Raw genomic sequence first — 22,194 nt, forward strand, 5'->3', positions numbered from 1 at the left:
CAATCGCACGTACATGTCCGGTTATCGACTAATGAAGCCAGACTTCCTCTATAGAGGAAAAAAACCGAACCCTTGTTAGGAGGTGCATTCGTGTGAAGTAGTGAAGTGATGGAGCCGTGACGTCGTCCTACAATGTTATGGTTCTCCTGGTGCGGTGACGTAATACCACAAAAACATGGTTCCGTTGTTTTGAACCAGAAAGCTTGCTAAGCATTTTTTTTAAGTAAATGCGATTTATATTGCTCCCCTCAAAGTCAGTGGAAGCCCCCTCCCCCGCCCCCCACGCCAGATGATGGCTCAGAGCATGGAAACGTGTGCGGAATCAGGACGCCAGCTGGTGTGTAGCATCCTATCTACAACCTAGCGTTAGCTGTAATGAGCATCACATAGACGGCTAGCTCATTATTTAGCCGAGCTAAGACCAACGTTGTTTTAAACATTCCTATTAATGTCAATATTGTTCAAGATGGTTAGCGTTAGCCGTGGTTGAGCTAAGGCAGTCCTGTGTGTTGTACATTAGTTTTATGATTAACGTTAATTGGGTACATTAATATTTTAAAGAACAACACAAGTTGTAATGATTCATTAGTATTATTGATTCAAGACTTCAGACTTTGTGGTTCCTTTAAACGGTTAACAAACCTTACTTTGTGTAATAACGGGTAACTACACCCGAATACTATGCCAGCATGATTGTCTGTCAACAAAAAATTTAGACATTTGCCATAACTCAACGTTACAGGACAATAGTCTTTCAAATCTAGGAAGATGTTTTTTACTATGAAATGCTTATCCGCTAAGAATGTATTGATTTTCTTTGGGTTCTGAATTCCATGTTTCCCATTGTTGTCATGCTTTATTTTGTATTGCAGCGCTCCATCTGCCGGAGGATGTACGATGAAAATGAAGACTTTTCTGACGTGGAGGAAATTGTCAACATCAGAGGATTTAGCCTAGAGGAAAAACTCGCCAGTAATAGATACAATGCAGACTTTGTCCAGGCGATGGAAGGCAAAGGTAATACACCACCTATTCAAATTTTTATTCAATGATATATAATAAATGACAAGCTTTCTAAAAATGCATTGGACTTATGAACTTATTGTGTCACAGATTTCACCTATGAATATGTGCAGCGAGAAGCTCTAAGGAGCCCACTTATATTCAAACTCAAAGATGGCCTCGGGATCAGGTAATAAAAGCTTTATTTTTGGCCTTGCAATGAATGGCTGTAGGTCTAAATTAAGCTGATCTTCTGTCTATGATTTGTTTCAACTAATACAGAATGCCTGACCAAGAATTTACCGTCAGTGAAATTAAAGGTTTAGTTGGTAAGTAATTCTGTCTGGAAATGTGTTCTGTCCATTTTTCATGGTCCAAACATCTTCAGATTACATAGACTATGAAAGTATGTTTCAACCACAGACCATAGATCTATTTTTCATGGTCGTAACATTTTTAACACCTACGGACAAATGGAAAGAATAAACATTTCTGTGTCAATTATGATTTAGTGGAATCCCGATCTATTACAATAAAGTTGTATAGCCTAAGAGAGATTGATGAAAGTTGTGGTATTGTAGAAACAAGACAATGGACCCAACACAGCAGTTATAGTCCACACCTGAACTTAATTAGTTTCTCAAGCATGCAAAGACATACAAAGGGCCATTAGTTCAACAAAGGGTTTACAAGTTCAGGTTCACTGTAGTCAGATATTATACGTCTTTGTCATAAAGACTATAAAAATGGAAGTATAACACCTAGAACTTTAATTAACTTTCAAATACTACTTTAAAAGTCTCTTTTTTTGTCGATTATCTCCGAATCGGATGCCCCAGGGAACTTCCGGATAGCAAGTGTCACAGATTATTTCCCACTGACGTACACTACTTTACGGTGATGACTGACTGTAAGTACAATGCTCTGCGTCTTCCTCAGGCAGCCGCCGCTCGGTGGACGTCATGGACGTGAGCACGCAGAAGGGCTCTGAGATGAGCATGGCGCAGTTTGTCCGCTACTATGAGACCCCGGAGAAAGAGCGGGAGAAACTGTTCAACGTCATCAGCTTAGAGTTCAGCCACACCAAGCTGGAGCACCTCATCAAACGCCCCACTGTGGTAAAGAGAGAAGGTCCCTCAGAGTATCAAGGCCATTGATGACTTATGGTGGAGTTTCAATAATGCAAACAGAGTGGTCCTTTGATAATGTTTAACACTCATTGCACCTCCTTTACTATTTTCGTAACGTATCATCTATTTGAAGTCCTATTACATCTCTTGTACAGTTGCCGCGATGACACCCTCACTCTGTTTGTGGTATTGATAAAGAACATCGTCATATCCTAATCTCATCAGATCTTCTCTTATCTTATTATATATTAAGAGCGTCAGATGGTACGGTTGTTCACAGAGGGAGTGTTGATCCGCATTGTGTTCCCCAGGTGGACCTGGTGGACTGGGTGGACAACATGTGGCCGTCTGAACTGAAGCAACGACAAACCGAGTCCACCAACGTCATCTCAGAGATGAAGTACCCTAAAGTGCAGAGGTGTGTACGTTTGGGAATCGTTTTATTTAGCCGCAAACTTGTCTCGGCTAAGCACTTTGTGGTTGCTGTTGAGAGTTTGTCTAGTTTCGACCGATTTTCATAACATGATATTGGAAGGAAATGGATTCTTAAGAGCTATTTATTCATGCTCTATTGCAAGTGTTTGTTCCCTGTAAGTCCACACAGTGGTTGCTATAGCACATTGAAACGACCTAACCACCACTGTGATGTAATGGCACCCTCCCTTTAATTGCCTCCCTCTGGTTCACTCTGCCCGTCGTTATAGACGCATACACATGCAGGGCGCAAGGAAGTAACAATGCACAAGTGCTTTTGGGAAGTGTTCACTGTTACAGAGTGTTCACTGTTGACCTACGTTCAGTGCATCATGGTAGTGGCGGGGGAGGGGTTGGAGTCCCCTGGATTGGCCTATCAGAGAGATACATAGGCAAAGGCTTTTTGGCTTTTGTAAATTGATCCTGTGAAATAATGTTGAATATCAGAATTAGATACAAAATTTAAATTTTTGGTTTCCGGGCAAGGCTCTGTGCTGTCCCCCCCCAGAAGTACTGTTATAACATAGTAGGACTGCTGGATCCTGGATTGTATCCAGCAGATGTAACTTGATCAATATAAAGTATATACTATATTCTGGTCTATGATTTGTACACATCTGACTGTAGTTTCTGTCAATTTATTCTGTCAAGTCAAGAATGTCAAGAATGAGGGTAATAATTGAGGCGTTAAGAGGCAGTGACTTAAGTATATTGACTTTAACATTTGAAACCTACATGAAACATAAAAAGCTCTTAATTAAAGCCAGTTAATATCTTAATTGGCTTTAATAATGCATAATTATTATTAATAATAAGACATTGTAGAATGTAATGAATGAGTTATTGTTTGTAGGTATTGCCTGATGAGCGTCAAGGGCTGCTATACAGACTTCCACATTGATTTCGGAGGGACTTCGGTATGGTATCACGTCTTCAAGGGAAAAAAGGTAAATTTAATAACAATACTTTGTAGTACTGAATGTGTCTATTTGGTTAAGATGGATGGAAAATGGATCAATCCATTATACGTGCTGTTATGCCTTTAATCCACATTTAACAAGCCCTTTCCTGTCCCTCTCAAGCTTGATCAGGTTGTTTTATGTCTGAGTAAATGGGAGAAGAGGACAAGCCCCCCCCCCACCCATTTAAACAATCCTGCAGAAATCGGTGTAGGGACCAGATAGAGGTAGGGATAGGAACCGTGATGGTTGTTAACCCTAACCCTTACGAAGAGAGGAAGAAACATACTGGGATAGAAGGAGTATATATGTATCAAATGTACAAATGCGCCAGCGAGGATACATCTCACATACATTTCTACCAATGTAATGCATTGTTAACAGCTAGTATAGGATGTGTCATGGCCCGTTAAGGCTCATTTGAATGGGGGTAATACGTTTAAGCTGTGGCAGTCGGGGGAATGAGGCCTAAAGCCCAGAATAAATGACATTGACCTCCAGTGTGTGTTTCTCCCCAGGTTTTCTGGCTGGTGCCTCCCACCTCTCACAACCTGGCCCTGTATGAGGACTGGGTGCTGTCAGGCAAGCAGAGCGACATCTTCTTGGGGGACCGGGCAGACGGGTGCCAGAGGGTGGAGCTGAAGCAGGGACACACCTTCTTCATCCCCTCAGGTTAACCCTCACCCTAATCACCCTCTTGGGGCTGGGAAATTTGTTTACCCTCCCTGGTGAACTGAACATTTGTTTACCCTGAGGTTAACCCTTACCCTAATCCTGACTAGGGCTGGGACATTTGTTTACCCTCGCGGGTGAAATTAACTTTTTTTTTATCCTGAGGTGATAAACAAATGATCCTAATCCCTTATCCTTCTTCATAGCACTGGAACATTTGATTACCCTCGCATGTGAACTGCACATTTGTATATCCCCAGGGGAACTGAAAGGTTTGCTTATGCTCTTCAAAGGTTCAAAGTCTGAATGGAGTAACAGTATAAATATAATGTATCATACATAATATGATACATACATATATCAATATAAAAAACATTTGAATAATTAATGATTAATCTGAAGTTTGGAGAAAATAATAAAGTAATAATAAAGCCAAAGAAGAACACTGCCTAGCAGCAAATAATAATACTAATAATATAAATCGAACCAGAACTATATTCACTGTTTTCCCTTGACATACAGGATGGATCCATGCTGTCTACACCCCCGAGGATACCCTGGTGTTTGGAGGCAACATCCTGCACAGCTTCAACATCCCCATGCAGCTCAGCATCTATGAGATAGAGAACAGGACGAAGGTAAGAGTCTGATAGCGGACTTATGTTCACTGCACTTTTGAAAGACTAAGCAGGGAGATTAACACCTGTTGCTTTAAGATGCAGCTTTCACACATAGTTCCCGGTAAATGACGGATAACCTTTAAAGGGGTAGTTCAGGATTTTAGACATCGGGTCTCATTTCCAAGTGAGCCAGTGTGTTATTTATCATTGGAGACTGTTTTCAACACTTTTCATTCAGTCCTTCTAGTTGCAGAAATCGCTGGTGCTAGGCTAGTGCAAGTTGAGGGGAACTGCTAGCCTGCCAATAAAAACAGTTTTACTCACTCCTAAGGCAAACCAATTATAATGCCCGACTATCGATGTAAATGTCTGTGTTGATAGAATAGTGTTAGAAATAAACTTACCCTTGCATCGCATTGCATTTAGTTTATAATCCCTGTAGTTGGAAGCAAGCTACGGCAGCGGCGGACTGATATTACCTGGAGTGCGCTTCTCTGTTTACCTTCTGCTGTAGTGAATTGGTTGCTACACCGGAGCAAAGTGAAATTCCGCCGCTGCTGATGTAATGTGATCATTGCGACACAAGGATAGTTTTATTTCTAATATTATTCTATCAACACAGACATTTACATCGATAGTCGGGCATTATAATTGGTTTGCATCGGGTGTACTTTGGAGTGGGTAAAACTGTTTTTATTGGCAGGCTAGCAGTTCCCCTCGACTTGCGCTAGCCTAGCACCAGCGATTTCTGCAACTAGAAGGACGGAATGAAAAGTGTTGAAAACGGTCTCCAATGATAAATAACACACTGGCTCACTTGGAAATGAGACCCGATGTCCAAAATCCTGAACTACCCCTTTAAGGCACTGCTTGTGATTTTCACTATTCACACATGCAGCTACGTCCTCAGCAGAGTCTTGTGATTGGTTCGCACGCCCAACACAGCTGTACCGGCAGTGTTCCAGACAAGTTGCTAGGTTTTAAGATTTTCTAGGATTTTGATCCCTGTTCCCATTCACACATGACTCCATGCAGGAATGTTCTGGAACATTAATGGGACGGACTGCATGTGTGAAAGGGGCTATAGATAGCTTATCACTGAGCTATGAAAGTTAACCGGCTCAGATTTCCTTTAGTCCTTGCAGTGTATAAAGTGATGTTATGCCTGGGTAGGTACAACCCCTTGCTTAAGGGACACATTTCCCAAGGAATCAATTACGGTTAAAACAGCATGTGTAAAGTATGCGTGAAAAAAGCCTTCTACGTAGGGTGAACACTGAGCACACATAGGAAACGTATTAGTTCCCAACACACCAACGCACAACTTTCTACAGGGACCCTAAACACCATTTTGGTGTGGACGGTAGGCAAAAATGCAATGTTTTTAGACATACCCATATACGTTAAGTAGTCCACCAGCTCAAACAGCCGAGTGAAGCACTGTAATACGATTAATTATATAGGGCCCTAATAATTAAGTATTTGTTATGGGTATAACTGGTCTTTAAAGTGTGGGTGTGTACCCTGTGGGCGTGTAGTGAGTAGCTAACAATTCTCACTTCCTATCCTTGATCCTCAGGTGAACTCCAAGTTTCGCTACCCGTTTTACCATGAGATGTGCTGGTATGTGTTGGAGCGCTACGTCTACTGCCTGACCAAGAAGTCCTACCTCTCCAAGGAGTTCCACAAAGAACGCACGCTCCAAGGTAAGAAACACACATGAACTCATTGATACTGGAACAAGAGCATGTTCTTGGGTTTTCACCATCAGTTAATCTATTGATTTTCATTTTCATTGTTTTTTTGAGGAATTATGCCTACAAAAATGTCTACCAGAAGTTAAGTTAAACTAAGTTCCCAGAGCTGAGAGGGACTTTAATTGAATTCACAGTGAACAAAATATTAACATTTCTGAAGCTATAAGCAGCAGGTTAAAGCGTTTTCATATTATATTCATAAACGACTACAACCACTGCAGTCATTGCATCAAGAAGTCATCGACTTTTTAATCAATGCTCTATTAATTTCAGCACTGCACCTCAATAGCTTCTGCATGTTGCAGTGCATTAGTTAGCCTAGCCTAGCCTCATCACGCTTCCCCTCCACTCTATCAGACTCTGAGGTAAAGATGAGCACAGCGAGCCCCACCTCGGAGCCCCCCACCCGGGACGTGGACGAGACCCGGGCCAGGGACCACCAGGAGGGGCACAAAGCGGACTCCCAGGAGGACAGATACATCCACACGCCCGCGTTCCCCAAAGACCTCTCCAGAAGACCCGGCGACCCCGCGGCCCCGGGACCCTGCGGCCGACACACCCACCTGACAGAGTTTGAGCTGGAGGGCCTCCAGGCTCTGGTGAACAAGCTGGAGGCCCTCCCGGAGAACAAGAGGTGTGTTCCCGAAGGGCTGGCGGATCCGCAGGCGCTGCTGGGACACATCAAGGTACGTGAGCGCCCGGGGCAAGTGTGCGACTGCCATGTGACTACCAATGCTTCGATACTACACGCATGAGGCCACCACCCCCCCACATAACAGCGCATGGTTTGATGTGCTTAAATATTTTGCAATTGGTTTGCTAAAATATTACTTTCATTGCTGGCTCTTTTTTTCCCTTTGAGAATGCATGGCTATGAATGGAATCCGTGACTATGTGACTAGTCATGCTAGGGGCATATCATGACTGATCTTCTATCAGGGGAAGCTGGGTTTGGATGGCGAAACCCAGCTTCCCCTGATAGTAGATCAGTCCTGATAGCAGCTATCATTGCCTTGGGTTTGGATGGCGGTTCTGTGGAACTCAGGCTTTGCCGTTTCCTTTTGCGCATCATCTCGCATCTTCTTTTATCTCTCACGGCTGGAGACTCGTGTGTTTTTTATCTAGTGCAGATTGACGCTTGCTTCCTTTTTACCTGCGAGTGGTTTAACGCACGGCTGGGGTGTATCTCTCAAGGGGAACACACAAACGGGGTCAGAATGATAACATGTGGTGCAACTCCACTATATGTGGGGACGCAATAGTCTAATGGTTAGGGTGTTTCACTCCCAGCATTAAGGTTTTGATTTGTATCTTAAGGTTCAAAGCGAGAAGTTGTAAATAACATGTAAAAAAACACACAAAGTGACTTTGGATAAAAGCATCTGGTAAATGATGAAATAGTAAAACATGAAACATTTAATGTCCTAGGTTCTCCTAAAAGAGCATGCGGATGACGACCCCAAACTAGCCATCAGTGGAGTTCCTGTGGTCTCCTGGCAAGCTGAGGCTACCAAGGTAACAAGATTCCAGTCCCATTCGTGAGTTTTGAATTGACTTTAATGATGAATCTGAACCTGGGAACATGCAGGAGGTCATTGCTTCAACTTACAGATTCGTCTGCAAGTTCGACTTTTCACCTCCGATTTTTTGGACACTATCAATTTTTGTGACAAAGGGATATAAAACAGATGATGGCTGCTTTTCTTGACTTGAGAGTTGTCAGAGATATCAGGCCAGGCTTGCATTTTGCTCCAATTGTAACCTGGGCTCCAGATAGCACGAAAACTAGAAGCTATAGCCGAAATACGAAAATAACGAAAAGCTGTGCTTTTAGTGTTCCACAGCATCAGGTCAGCAGCAGTTAGCATCCTCTAGCTTGTTGGCTAACGAACCTAACCCTAATGGAACCCCACACCACTCTGTGGGTCCACTCTACACACACACCCACACACACACACCCACACACACACACACACCCACACACACGCTGTCCCAACCCCCCCCCCCCCGTCCCTCTTTCCATCCCTCTAGCCTCCGCCTCCTCTGACGCCCAACCGCCCCAAACCCAAGACGGCCGCCTCGCCCGCGTCGCCGGCGGTCAAACTGGCGACGGGCCGCGGGGCGTCGGGCTCCCGGAGACGCCGGACGCGCTGCCGCCGCTGCGAGGCATGCACGCGCACCGAGTGCGGCGCGTGTCACTTCTGCAACGACATGAAGAAGTTCGGCGGGCCCGGCCGCATGAAGCAGTCCTGCATCATGAGGCAGTGCATCGCTGTAGGTCCACGGCACGCACGCACGTACACACACACACACGCACACATGCACACCCGCACACGCACGCACGCAAACACACAAAGAGAGAGAGATACACGCACATACATATACACACATATATATATACACGTATACACGTATATATACATATACACCCGTCCCATGTATATACATATAAACAGACACACATATAAACATACATACACACACACGCACATGTATATTTCTACCTATACATATACTCACATACCTCACCTTGTAGAACCCTAACCCTTGTGTTAACCAGTGCAGCAGCTAACCAGCGGTGGTGCCTGTGTTGCTCCCTCCCTCCCTCCCTCCTCCCCCCCCCCCCTCAGCCCGTGCTGCCCCACACCGCCGTGTGTCTGGTCTGCGGCGAGGCGGGCAAGGAGGACACGGTGGAGGCAGAGGAGGAGAAGGTCAACCTCATGCTCATGGAGTGCTCCATCTGCAACGAGATCCTCCACCCCGCCTGCCTGAAGGTACGTCCACACCCACCAAGGGGCGTGTGGCCTGTCCAGGTCGCCGTCTGTCTTCAGACCTCTTTGTGTGTCCCAGTCAAACCACGGCCGTTTCGGTTGAGAGTTTTCCTTTTGTTGTGATTCCCGGCTCAGGTGAAAGACGCGGGCGGAGTCGTCAACGACGAGCTGCCCAACTGCTGGGAGTGCCCCAAGTGCAGCCACGCTGGGAAAAGTGGGAAAGTAAGCATCAGCGTGGAAGTCACTCTTCTCCTTCCTCTCATTTCGCTCCTCACGTGGTTTGGTGAGCGTTTCGCGGGATCAATGGTGACTGGTGACGTGTGTGTGTGTGCAGGCGACCGCTCAGGTGGAGGTGGGACCCTGCGTCCCCCCCCACCGACCCAAACCCTAACCCTAACATAAAGGTATAAAGTTGTCCTCTTTGTTTCCTCATCCTTGGCCCTGAAGCAAAAGAGGGGTCCAGGGTTCAAGTACGCGTCCAACCTGCCCGGGTCGCTGCTCAGGGAGCCGCGCCTCGACCCGCGCGACATCAAGGAGGAGGACCCCGACCCCGACACCGACGTCGCCACGGCAACCGCCGGGTACGCGGTCGGCGAGGCGCCTTCCGCAAAGAAGATGTCGGGAGATTGGGAGAGGAAGGATGGTTCGAAGAAGCGCATTGGTGGCAGTGGGGCGGAGGATGACGAGGAGGAGGGGGTGGAGCCTGTGAGCAAGAGACCTCCTGTGATGTCACCAGAGGGGGAGGAGCCTGTGAGGAAGAGGCCTCCTGTGATGTCACCAGAGGGGGAGGAGCCTGTCAAGAAGAGACCTCCCATGATGGCACTAGAAGGGGAGGAGCCTGTGAGGAAAAGGCCGCCCATGATGTCACTAGAAGGGGAGGAGCCTGTGAGGAAAAGGCCGCCCATGATGTCACTAGAAGGGGAGGAGCCTGTGAGGAAAAGGCCGCCCATGATGTCACTAGAAGGGGAGGAGCCTGTGAGGAAAAGGCCGCCCATGATGTCACTAGAAGGGGAGGAGCCTGTGAGGAAAAGGCCGCCCATGATGTCACTAGAAGGGGAGGAGCCTGTGAGGAAAAGGCCGCCCATGATGTCACTAGAAGGTGCGCCTCGGCCGAGGCTTGAGGACAACCCACTGAGGAAGAAGAGGAAGTTGTTCGACACAAACGATGAAGATGTCATCAAGAAGAAGGTGAGTAAACGCACACACTTAGCAAAACTAGCAAACTTAGGAACCTACATTTTTCTTTCTAAAAGGTCTTGTTGATCCCAGGTAATAATAATGTCTTAAGTTTTACAGTAGTATCGAACATTAATGAAGTTTATGTTCATGCAGTGCTGTGCCCAACATGAGGATCCCAAAAGCATAAAGCGAACTAACCCCGCCTTCCCCTCCCAGAAGAGGCCCTCAAAGCCCGACGGCTGCGGCACCCCAACGCTGTTCCGGCAGATCAAGACGGAACCCGACGACGGCGACTACGGCGACGGCGACTACGGCGACCATGGAGAGTTCCTCTCAAAACAGGACAGGTACCGGGACACGCCTCACGTGAACAAACCCGCCACGGAGGAGGACGAGGGAGAGGAGGAGAAACCCGTCAAACAGGAAGTCAGTCCGGGCGGTGCGGAGGCCAAAGCCAAGGGCCCGCCCTCGGCCGTGTCCAGAGTGAGCGACTGGCGCTCCTCTTCCTGCGCCTCCCGAGCGGGGCCCAGCGAGGGGGGCGGCGGCGGCCAGGGGCGGGGCCCCGGTCCGCTGAAGGGCCGCCTGCAGCGCCGGCGTCTCCCCAACAAGGAGCTGAGCAGGGAGCTGAGCAAGGAGCTCACCCAGGAGATCCAGAAGACCGAGGACCGCCTGTCCGGCCACGGCCCCGGGCTGGCCCCGCCCCCAACGCCGACGTCGGCCAATCGCGGTCGAAGGCCACCGAAGAGGGAGAACCCGTCGACCGATCGCAACTGCCGATCGATCAAGACGGAGGAACCGCCGAAAACCCAGCAGGTCCCGAGCGACAGGACGGTGAAAACGGAAGACGCCGTGGCCAATCCGAGCCGCAGGCCGGCGATCAAGAGCGAACCGGAGAGCGAGGGGGAGGAGCCGAAACCAGAGCGACCGAAGCGGCCGCCGAACGACAAGGACGAGAGCACCCCGGAAGCCGGCAAGTTCTCGCCCAGTCCGCTGGGCTGCAGCCGAGCCCCGGCCGTCCCACCCAGACCGACCCTCCCTGTGCACAAGCTCCACCCCCCCACGGAGCGCCACGTCATCAGGCCGCCGCCCATCAGCCCCCCTCCGGACCGCCTGCCGCTGGCCGACGGCCGGACGCACGCCCTGCGGCGGGAGCTGTGGAGGACGGTGTTCGGCCAGCTGACGCACGGCGAGCTGTGCACCTGCATGCGCGTCTGCAAGACCTGGAACAGATGGTGAGACGCCTGTCAGGGGCATCCGACCACGTACACCAGGGAACACATCAACTGCAGTAGGCAATCGGGGGAGCTGTATGCTATTCAGTGGTTGTTAGGGGAGGAAAGGTATGGGACCAGGACAGGGTTATGTGGTGGCTCTTCACCGCCGAGATCTGTAGGTATGCTTCAGCAAGATGGCTCACCCCCTACCAGCTCATTCATAGGACACCTCTGAGCCTGTATTCACTAAACTGTTCACTTATCAATACAAAGTTAGGTAATCAATATGAAGTAAGATAATCAATATGAAGATAATCAATATGAAGATAATCAATATGATGTAAGATAATCTATATGAAGTCAGGTAATCAATATGAAGATAACCAATGAAGAAAGGTAATCAATATGAAGATAACCAATATGAAGTCAGGTAATCAATATGAAGTAAGGTCAACAATATGAGGTAAGATAACCAATATGGAGTAAGATCATCCCTATGGAGGTGATCAGTATGATGTAAGGTAATCCATAAGGAGGTGATCACTATGAGGTGTGCCGGGGCAGGTGCTGTGACAAGCAGCTGTGGCGGCGTGTGGACGTGCGGCGCTGCAGGTCCATCAGCCCCCTGATGCTGAGCGGGGTGATCCGCCGGCAGCCCGTGGCCCTGGACCTCAGCTGGACCAACATCTCCAAGACCCAGCTCAGCTGGCTCATCCACAGACTGCCTGGTAAAACCCTAGCCCTAGTGGGCTCTGAGGGGAGTACGAGGGGGAGTGGGGACGTCCAGGGAAATAACTAGAGGAGGCTCCTGGAAGTCATTTTATTTGAAGTGGAATTGGAACTTTATGGCTACATGTTACTTTTGTATGAGCTGTATTCTGTCTGTAAATGTGCAATAATTCAGATTGAAGAACAGCATATTTATGAAGTGGATACGATTGAAGCATGCTAGAATTCCTCCCCTGGTCTTGGCAATGAATGAAGAATCAATGAATGAAACCTGAGTGCAGAGTCCTCCTGAATGAGTTCTTAAAGCCTGTCTCTGTGAGTGCTGTGAGGTCTGAGTGCAGAGTCCTCCTGAATGAGTTCTTAAAGCCTGTCTCTGTGGGTGCTGTGAGGTCTGAGGGTGCTGCTGCTGTCTGGGTGCTCGTGGGCGGCGGCGGCGGCTCTGTGCACCTCCAGCGGGCCCCTGCTGAGGACCCTGGACGTCCAGTGGGTGGAGGGCCTCGCCGACCCCCAGATGAGAGACCTGCTCTCCCCGCCCACGGACAGCAGACCAGGTATCTTACAACAGCTTTTCAACACCAGCTACATGACCAGTGATGGGGTTATGATGGGACCATAATACAGCATGACAACAGTTATGTTTTAACGCATCGCACAGCAGAATCTAAAATCTGAAATCAACAAATGTGAGATAAATACTGAACTAAATATCACTCCAAATAAATCTCCATCTTCTCCTTTTCCTCTCCCCCCTCCTCTGCCCGCCCTCTTTCCTCCTCCCCCTGTCCTCCTCGTCTCCTCCACCATCTCTCCCTCCTCCCTCTCCTCCACCTGCTCCTCTTGTCCTCCACCGTCTTCACCCCTGCCTCCTCCCCATCTGCTCCTCCCTCTCCTCCATCTCCTCCTCCTCCTCCTCCTCCACCTCCTCCTCCCTGCCTCCATCTCCCCCTCCTCTTCAATCCTCCTCTTCCTCTACCTCCTCCTCCTCCTCCTCCATCTCCTCCACCTCCTCCTCCTCCTCCTCCCTGCCTCCATCTCCCCCTCCTCTTCAATCCTCCTCTTCCTCTACCTCCTCCTCCTCCTCGCACCCCCCACCCGCCCTCCTCCTCCTCCTCCTCACCTCCTCCTCTTCCACCTCCATCTCTTCATCCTCCCTCCCCCCTCCACCTTCTCCTCACCTTCTCCTCCTTCTCCTCCTCCAACCCCCCCACCCCCACCACCTCCTCCTCCTCCTCCTCCACCTCCTCCTCCCTGCCTCCATCTCCCCCTCCTCTTCAATCCTCCTCTTCCTCTACCTCCTCCTCCTCCAACCCCCCCACCTCCTCCTCCTCCTCCTCCTCCTCCTCCGGCCCAGGCCAGTGTGACAGCCGGAGCCGGCTGCGTAACGTGGAGGAGCTGCGTCTGGCGGGGCTGGACATCACGGACGCCTCTCTGCGGCTGCTCATCCTGCACATGCCGGCGCTGACGCTGCTGGACCTCAGCTACTGCAACCACGTCACCGACCAGTCGGTCAACCTGCTGACCGCCGCCGGCACCGCCACGCGGGACTCCCTCACCCACGTCAGCCTCTCGGGTGAGGAGGCACCACCCGACACCGCGCCGCGATACACGACACGACACTACACTACACTACACTACTCGACACTACACTACACTACACTACACACCACACCACACTACACCACACTACACAATACTACACCACACTACACTACACTACACCACACTACACTACACTACACTACACTACACTACACCACTACACACCACTACACACCACACCACACCACACTACACTACACCACACTACACTACACTACACTACTCGACACTACACTACACTACTCGACACTACACTACACTACACCACTACACACCACACCACACCACACCACACTACACTATACTACACCACACCACACTACACTACACTACACTACACTACACTACACTACACTACACCACACTACACTATACTACACCACACCACACTACACTACACTACACTACACTACACTACACCACACTACACTATACTACACCACACTACACTACACTACACTACATCACACTACACTACACTACACTACACTACACCACACTACACCACACTACATCACACTACATCACACTACACTACACTACACTACACTACACTACATCACACTACACTACACTACACTACATCACACTACACTACACTACACTACACTACATCACACTACACTACACTACACTACATCACACTACACTACACTACACTACACTACACTACACTACACTACACTACACTACATCACACTACATCACACTACACTACACTACATCACACTACACTACATCACACGACACTACACTACACTACATCACACTACACTACACTACATCACACTACACTACACTACATCACACGACACTACACTACGCTACATCACACTACACTACACTACACTACACTACACTACACCACACTACACTACACTACACTACACCACACTACACTACACTACACTACACTACACTACACTACACCACACTACACTACACTACACTACACCACACTACACTACACTACACTACACTACACTACACTACACGAGGAATGAGCTCAGGCTGCTTCTGGGGCAGAGTGTGTCCCGGGTCATTAGGGGTCAGCAGGGGGAGGCTCTCACACACATAGCAGTGCGTTTGGTGCACTCTAGTGGTTACATTTACATTTAGCAGACACTTTTATCCAAAACGACTTACATAACTACATTTGTCAGAAGAAAGAGAAACAATATATCGCTGATGGTACAGTCAAAGGGTCGGTCAGGGTTGGTAGGGTGTACCTTGTTTAGGGGGTACCCCTATCAGTGTTTCCCCCAGGAAATGTCTTAGTCAAGGCGGTCACTGCCCAGAGCAAGGAGGCAAAAATTTGGGGGGTATTTTGCTCACAGATGCCAATCCGCACTAATAAAATAAACAACTGTTTATTTGAATACAAATGGATCTTCTTATTTGTGGCACAACTGACAAGAAGCATTCGTGCATGCTCTCCTGTGTGGCTGTATAGACAACCACCAGATGCCGCTGTTCAATTCCATTCAAAAAGCTTTATTGGCACCACTATTGTTGTAAACAGTATTACCAATGCATTATTTATCTATATTTTTTGTACCTGATGGAAGTATGTTTTCTTTCCATACGAGAGTTTTCTACTTTTTGTTTATGTATAGTACTAATAAAAGAAGGCAAGGCAACTTTATTTATATAGCACTTTTCATACACAAGGCAGACTCAAAGTGCTTCACATATAAACATTGTCATACAATAAAAGAAAATAATAGATAAGTAAAAAGTAAAATAGATAGAAAATGAAGGCAAAGTTTAAAAACACGTTTTAGAAACATTTTAAATATTTTGGCCCTAAACCATGTAGGGATTTATAGGTTAGCAACATGATTTTAAAATCAATTCTCTGACATACAGGGAGCCAATGTAATGATTTAAGAATTGGTGTAATATTTTTTGGTCTTTGTTAGAACTCTAGCAGCAGCATTCTGAACAAGCTGTAGTTGCCTTAGAGTTTTTTTTGGGAGACCTGTAAGGAGACCATTGCAGTAATCAAGCTTTTAATTATATATATTTTTTTTTTTCTTCAATACATTGGTAGTCAAGGCAGGGCCCTATTGTTGTTAAGGCGGCCGCCTTAACCATACAGTGCTGGGGGAAACACCTTTGTACCCCTATACCTTGTATATATATTCCTTCCCTAACCCCTCCTCTGTGTGTGTAGTCTGTAACAGGGTCACGGACCAGTGCCTGGCGTACTTCAAGCGCTGCGGCAGCATCTGCCACATCGACCTGCGCTACTGCAAGCTGGTCACCAGGGAGGGCTGCCAGCGCTTCATCGCCGAGATGTCCGTCAGCGTGCCGTTCGGCCTGAGGGAGGAGAAGCTGCTGCAGAGGATCAGCTAGTCCGCAGGAGGAGGAGGGCTCAACGGGGGCCCCCTGTTTTCACCGCCAGTCCTTCGGATCAGTCGTCGTGAGCCAGTTCAAGATCGTCTGTCCAACGTCTGAGTGGATGCTCCCATCTTGTGATGTCACAAACGGGGGGGTCCACCCGTCCGTCCTACGTTTGAGTGGACGCTCCCACTTGTGATGTCACAAATGGATATGTTTTGAAATGGCTCGTAGAGACTGTTCTACAACATGCATGCATAGTGGTAGTATGTACTATTGTACCTGACTAGCAGTGCTGGTGCTGGCCAGATATATGAGCCGCATCTGGATACACGATACAGGCAGGTTCCTGCCTGTATCGTGTATTCAGATGCGGACCTCTGCTGCTAAGTCTGGGAGAGGGTTAGGGTAGAGTCTTAACCTAGGCTAGATCACTGGAACAGGGTTAGGGTAGAGTCTTCACCCAGGCTAGATCACTGGAACAGGGTTAGGGTAGAGTCTTCACCCAGGCTAGATCACTGGAACAGGGTTAGGGTAGAGTCTTCACCCAGGCTAGATCACTGGAACAGGGTTAGGGTAGAGTCTTAACCTAGGCTAGATCACTGGAACAGGGTTAGGGTAGAGTCTTCACCCAGGCTAGATCACTGGAACATTAGAAACATTAGAACAACATCCATTGATTTGGATGTTGCTTGGTCGTTTGTATTCCTAAAACCTTTGCACCTTTCCAGATTTTCTTTGTTATATTGTCTTAAAGAATGACGATGTATGTACGGTCATCTTTTGTTGTTCATAGAATGTTAATTGTTCTAATGCAAGGTTATTGCATTGTTGGAAAAAATATTTTTGTATCAGAAAGTATTTCATATCTTTTATGTGCAGTATTTAATGCACTGTTGTACTTAATAGTAATTAATAATTACTATAATTATTACTTTATGTTGTCGTTAAAATTTCTCATCGACTTTAATCACGGATTAGGATTATTTGTCAAGGATATTTTTTGCAGATAAAATCATTTTTTTTATGTGGTGGCTTATTTTCCAAAGTTTGTTCACTTTTAAGCCAAATTTGCAATGTTAAATAATGGACACAAATAATACCTATTTAAGACAGGGCAATAAAAAAGGCACCGATGCATCTAACAACAAACAATTTGTAAAAGTACATTGTGTATTTTCATTACTTTTAAAGGTTATCTTGTTTTTTACACAAATCTGTTGTAAACGATTTAACAATTATGATTACAGCATTGATGGTGTTTATGACTGTTGTTTTCTAGCTGTGGTTATTTCTGTTCAAGGTTGATGGAAGACTAGTGACTACAATTATCTCCTTAACTGGAATATCTTTTTTGAGTTATGAACGGTTAATGGGGTTAATAAATGTAGTCATGTCTGCTGAATAGTTTTATATGTGTTACATAATGTAATAGAAGACATTTATCAGAATGAATGGTATAACATAATATAGTGCATCTATGTGAATGAGTGGTATATAATGTATACATAAAGTTTTTATGAAGAAATAAACACTACCCAAGATATCTTTTAACCAATGTCTACACTTTGTTATTTCTTGGCAGTTAACTTAGTTTGTGTTTTTTGTTTATTTATTATGTCAACAGTTTCTCATTCATGTTTCTATGCTCAAATATGAATAATTTGAATAATAATTTGGCTGTTTGGCCACGTACCAGCTATGTGTTGGGTGTTTTCCACCAAATAAATATTGAAAATTAAAAGTAAACTCATGAATATGTGAATTGTAGGGTTGGTATAAAGAAAAAGCACCATATCTCCTGGCTGGTTTAAAGTATCGTATTTATTATTTGAATCTAATAAATCATTTTTTTTCTCTTGTTTTAACAAAATAAAATGTTCCACATTCCAAAATATAAATATCCTGGAGTATGAGACAGTGCTGATGAGGTTGTTCTACCGCGTCATAGCTGCCCACGAGTGACATCTTGGAGAACCAGCAGCAGGGACAGACAGGCTAACACAGTGACTGTGCGTTGTTGGACAGTTAGTCACCTTTGTAGTGGACTAGGAACGGAACTAAGGTGAAAACGAAAAAAAGCTTCTGATGCAATTTTCAGATGTCACCTCCGAAAAATGGGATGCATGACATAACGGCAACAAACACATCTCGTCTAACTCTGGGGAATACATTCTGATGCTTGTTTCTTTTTTCTTTCTTCTTATCTTCAACTTCTATGCTAATTCAACGTTGGAAAAACATGTTATATGTCTCCCGAAGAAAATTGAAAAAAAAACGTATACATTTAATAACTTATCAGTAAACACCGAACTACCAATGCGATTCACTCAACAGCAAGCATTGGTCATATGTCAACATGCCGCAAGTCATAAGTAGAATTTTTTTTGAAAAAACATTGAAGTAAACTTGATCTTATGACAAAAACATATCTTAAAATTGCATAAAGAGGTTAACGTAAACCAGGTGTTGGGGAATCTGCCTTCATCTTTCAAAGTATCAGACAACCTCAACAACATGACAAAAAAAACTATAATATAGATATAATTCATAATTTCAGAACAAGGATTTAAAAAAAGCACCTACTTTGATACCGATAGTATGAGTTTGGAAACACGAATGGACAACACAAATAGATGACATACTTTAGACACCTCTTGAGTACGACGGCATTGCTTTGTGTAAATTAAAATAACAATAAGAAAACATAGGCTTTTAAATCAGGGCATCTGATCATAAATAATATGCGAAAGAACCAACGGAGCAATGTTAAGCAAATCAAGCAAAATTAACCAGATTAACCGTTAATCAACATAGTTAACTGAGCAATAGCATATAGAAAAAAAGGAATGGACGAGATTTGATCCAAAAGGGTTTAAATAAAAATAAATATAAACACATATAGACTATCTTATGGTGCTTGCTGGTCATGAGATGCATATATTGCAAAAAAACATACAAAGAAACCACCAATGTTAGTTGTCTGAAGGCATGGAGTTTGGCCCTCACCGGATACATGGTGCTTCAAGTCTAGACACAAGACAGTTTGAAACACACACACACACACACACACACACACATACGTGTGTGTCGCCGTTTTTTATATTGAAACATATGGACAACACAGAGGGGGGGAAGGGGGGTGGACACAGAGTGGACATGAACGTGTAAACTATGTCCACTTCCATCCAACCCACGGGAATACCGTTGTCCTCTTCTCGTCGCCGCCAACGACAACCACAACAACAACAACAACAACAACAGATCCACTTCGAGTGTCCCATCGAGACGTGTCCTCTAGAACAACAACAGAGGTGAGATCCCCAAACGCGGCGCTGCGTCGTCGTCCACGGTACGGTAGCGTGAGGTCCGACGGTCCCAGAGACCGGCGAGTAAAAAGTGAGGAGTGTCCCAGTGCAGCCAATGACATGTCAACTGCAGTGTCGCGGGCCAATAGGAACGGAGTAGAGGGGGAGCGGAACTGGGAAAAGATTCAGAATTAATTGAGAAAAAAAAAGAAAAAACACGGTGATGATCTTCAGGGCGATTTCGTTTCATCCGCCCCGAACCACCGGGGGTAAGAGATCGGGGAAGTGGGAAGGAGGGAGGGAGGGAGGGGGGTTGGACCAAGTGGACATGCTAATTCTAACCAATCCGCTCACGGCTTCAACGTGTGACCCCAGGTGTCAGACGGCGTGGCGTGGCGTGGCGGCGGAGGCGGCGGCGGCCGTCGTTTCCCGTCCCGTTTGGTGTTTGTTGTTTTGTGCTCGGTCGGTCTAGGACTTGAAGACGTGCACGGCGCGCACCACGTACTGCCTGCAGATGGGGCACTCGCTCATGCGCTTGCCGCACTTGGTGCACGTGACCATGTGGCCGCACTCCAGCAGCACGCAGTCGATCACGGCGTCCATGCAGATGCGACACAGGTTCTCGTCCGACGCCAGCGGAGAGCGCACGCCATCTGGGGTGGGGGGGGGGGTGGGAGAGAACCAGAGCTGTGGTTTTTCATTTCAAAGAGGGGGCACTGCGTGATGGTGTAGTGGCTAGGGGTTGTGTGGGACCAGGGTTCAATCCCCGATGTCACCGGCCGTTTCTGTAGGCATGCTCGAGATAAGAGGCCTTGAAGGGGATATATTATATCACCAGGTGTGAGTGTGATTAGCCATTATAAACCGTTATGAAAATCTGCCTCTTCTGACATCAAAAGTGGATTTATGCTGGATAGATGAGCAACGTTTGCTACAGTCCACTGGGTAGGCTGGTAGACTGATCTATCCAGCACACATCTAGGTGGACATGCCCACTTATGTTGTCAGCAGAGGCAGATTTTCAAAACGGCTTGTAACGGCTAATCACACTCACACCTGGTGGTATAATATGTCACCTTTAAGACCTGACCGGCATGCATTTCAATTCACTTGCAAGTAGCCTTGGATAAAGGCCTCTGCTAAATGGGTGGTGAATAGGAACGAGGCGGTGATTGAGCTCTAAAGACTAAAGCTTTAAATACTAAAGCTTCAAGACAGCTTCAGTATAAAGACGAAGGTAGCAGGGGCCTTAACCGTACTGTACAGGGATTGGTACAAAGTTGTAAATGAATGACACGGTGGTACGTAAAGGCTTTTGTCTTGTCGAGATGTAATGAACGGAAAGAAGAACAGCACCTCAACTCAAAGTTGGAGAGTGTCCGGGAAATGATTAAGTAAGTAAGAAGGAAATGAGCAGGAAGGTCCTTATATAATGAATGATGTTACGTTTATATCCAGGAGGACTTAGGGATGGGCTTCTCTACAACATTACTGGATGCATTACAACAACATTAAAGTGTAACAGTGTGTCAGTGCTGGGAGAGGAGTGGTAGAGGAGTAGGGAGAGAACTGGGACAGGACTTGCCGTGAGAGGCATTTAAACCCAGGGTCTTACCTCCAACGCCACTGTTGCAGATGGACGGGGGATAGGCTACAACTTGAAGAAAATACAAACAATTACAAATGCATACAATCATTATAACTCTGGAGCAATTCAGAACATGTGGTATTCAACCTGACCACCATATTAAATACGACATAGTTATTTCCAGTTAATAAGTAAGGTTTGATTGAATATTTAATAAAATAATCAAGGTTAAAAACTCTTACCTGCTGTTATAGTGTTGCTGACATTCTCCACTAGAAGAGAGAAAAACATCTTAGGTCACAATCTAGCGACGGAATCCAAAATGCTTTTTTCCTGTCGCCGAACTCTGAACAAGACTCACTTATTCAGAGTTCACCTAGACTCTGCATAGCCTCACCCCTTACCCCCACACCCCTCTTACGTACTTATTGTTATTGTACGTCCTGGCAATTAATGAAGGCACTTATTGTATGTTGTACATCCTTGCACTTAAATATAGTACTTAGCATTGTGTAGCATCTTATCCTAGCTATCTTTGCTGCATACAGGGAATGGGTTAACCTAACAATTGTTAGTGCTGGGCACTTGTGTCCATGAACATCTTTACTGTACCGGCAGCGATTGTGGTTCGTCTTTCTTCTGACAAATGTACTTATTGTAAGTCGCTTTGGATAAAAGCGCTGTATAAATGCAGTCCATTTAAATGGTGCGCTCTGCGTGCAGATATAACGGGGTGCACCCACTGGGTGGGGTCCTTACTGGATTTCCTGTTCTGCAGGTTCTCTCTATAGAGCCGGTGCACGCGCTCCAGCAGCTCCCACTTCTCACAGCAGCCCGAGTAGTTGACGA

The 22,194-nt window shown here is 46.5% G+C and overlaps 2 protein-coding genes across 2 annotated transcripts in view; one reads left to right on the forward strand and one right to left on the reverse strand.

Moving 5' to 3' along the window:
* Window positions 1-252: 252 nt before the first annotated feature.
* kdm2bb (lysine (K)-specific demethylase 2Bb) lies at window positions 253-16,587 on the forward strand. The gene is made up of 21 exons (XM_084486387.1): window positions 253-337; window positions 873-1,017; window positions 1,114-1,192; window positions 1,285-1,335; window positions 1,946-2,120; window positions 2,444-2,550; window positions 3,460-3,553; window positions 4,084-4,237; window positions 4,760-4,875; window positions 6,437-6,563; window positions 6,972-7,300; window positions 8,043-8,129; window positions 8,646-8,888; window positions 9,245-9,388; window positions 9,521-9,607; window positions 9,833-10,573; window positions 10,781-11,796; window positions 12,343-12,506; window positions 12,897-13,058; window positions 13,859-14,077; window positions 16,283-16,587. The coding sequence occupies exons 1-21, from the start codon at window positions 290-292 to the stop codon at window positions 16,462-16,464; spliced, it is 4,470 nt and encodes a 1,489-aa protein (XP_084342513.1). The 5' UTR covers window positions 253-289; the 3' UTR covers window positions 16,465-16,587.
* Window positions 16,588-20,150: 3,563 nt separating this feature from the next.
* Window positions 20,151-22,194, reverse strand: part of rnf34b (ring finger protein 34b) — an 8,053-nt gene continuing 6,009 nt past the window's right edge. The window contains 4 exon segments of the mRNA XM_084486265.1: window positions 20,151-20,410; window positions 21,373-21,414; window positions 21,588-21,617; window positions 22,105-22,194. The exon segment at window positions 22,105-22,194 is cut by the window's right edge and continues 112 nt beyond it. Of these exon segments, the coding sequence (XP_084342391.1) occupies window positions 20,226-20,410; window positions 21,373-21,414; window positions 21,588-21,617; window positions 22,105-22,194 (347 nt within the window). The 3' untranslated portion in view covers window positions 20,151-20,225.

This window comes from Micromesistius poutassou, assembly GCF_964030765.1.
Source record: "Micromesistius poutassou genome assembly, chromosome: 22".
In the NCBI taxonomy this organism is placed as follows: Eukaryota; Metazoa; Chordata; class Actinopteri; order Gadiformes; family Gadidae; genus Micromesistius; species Micromesistius poutassou.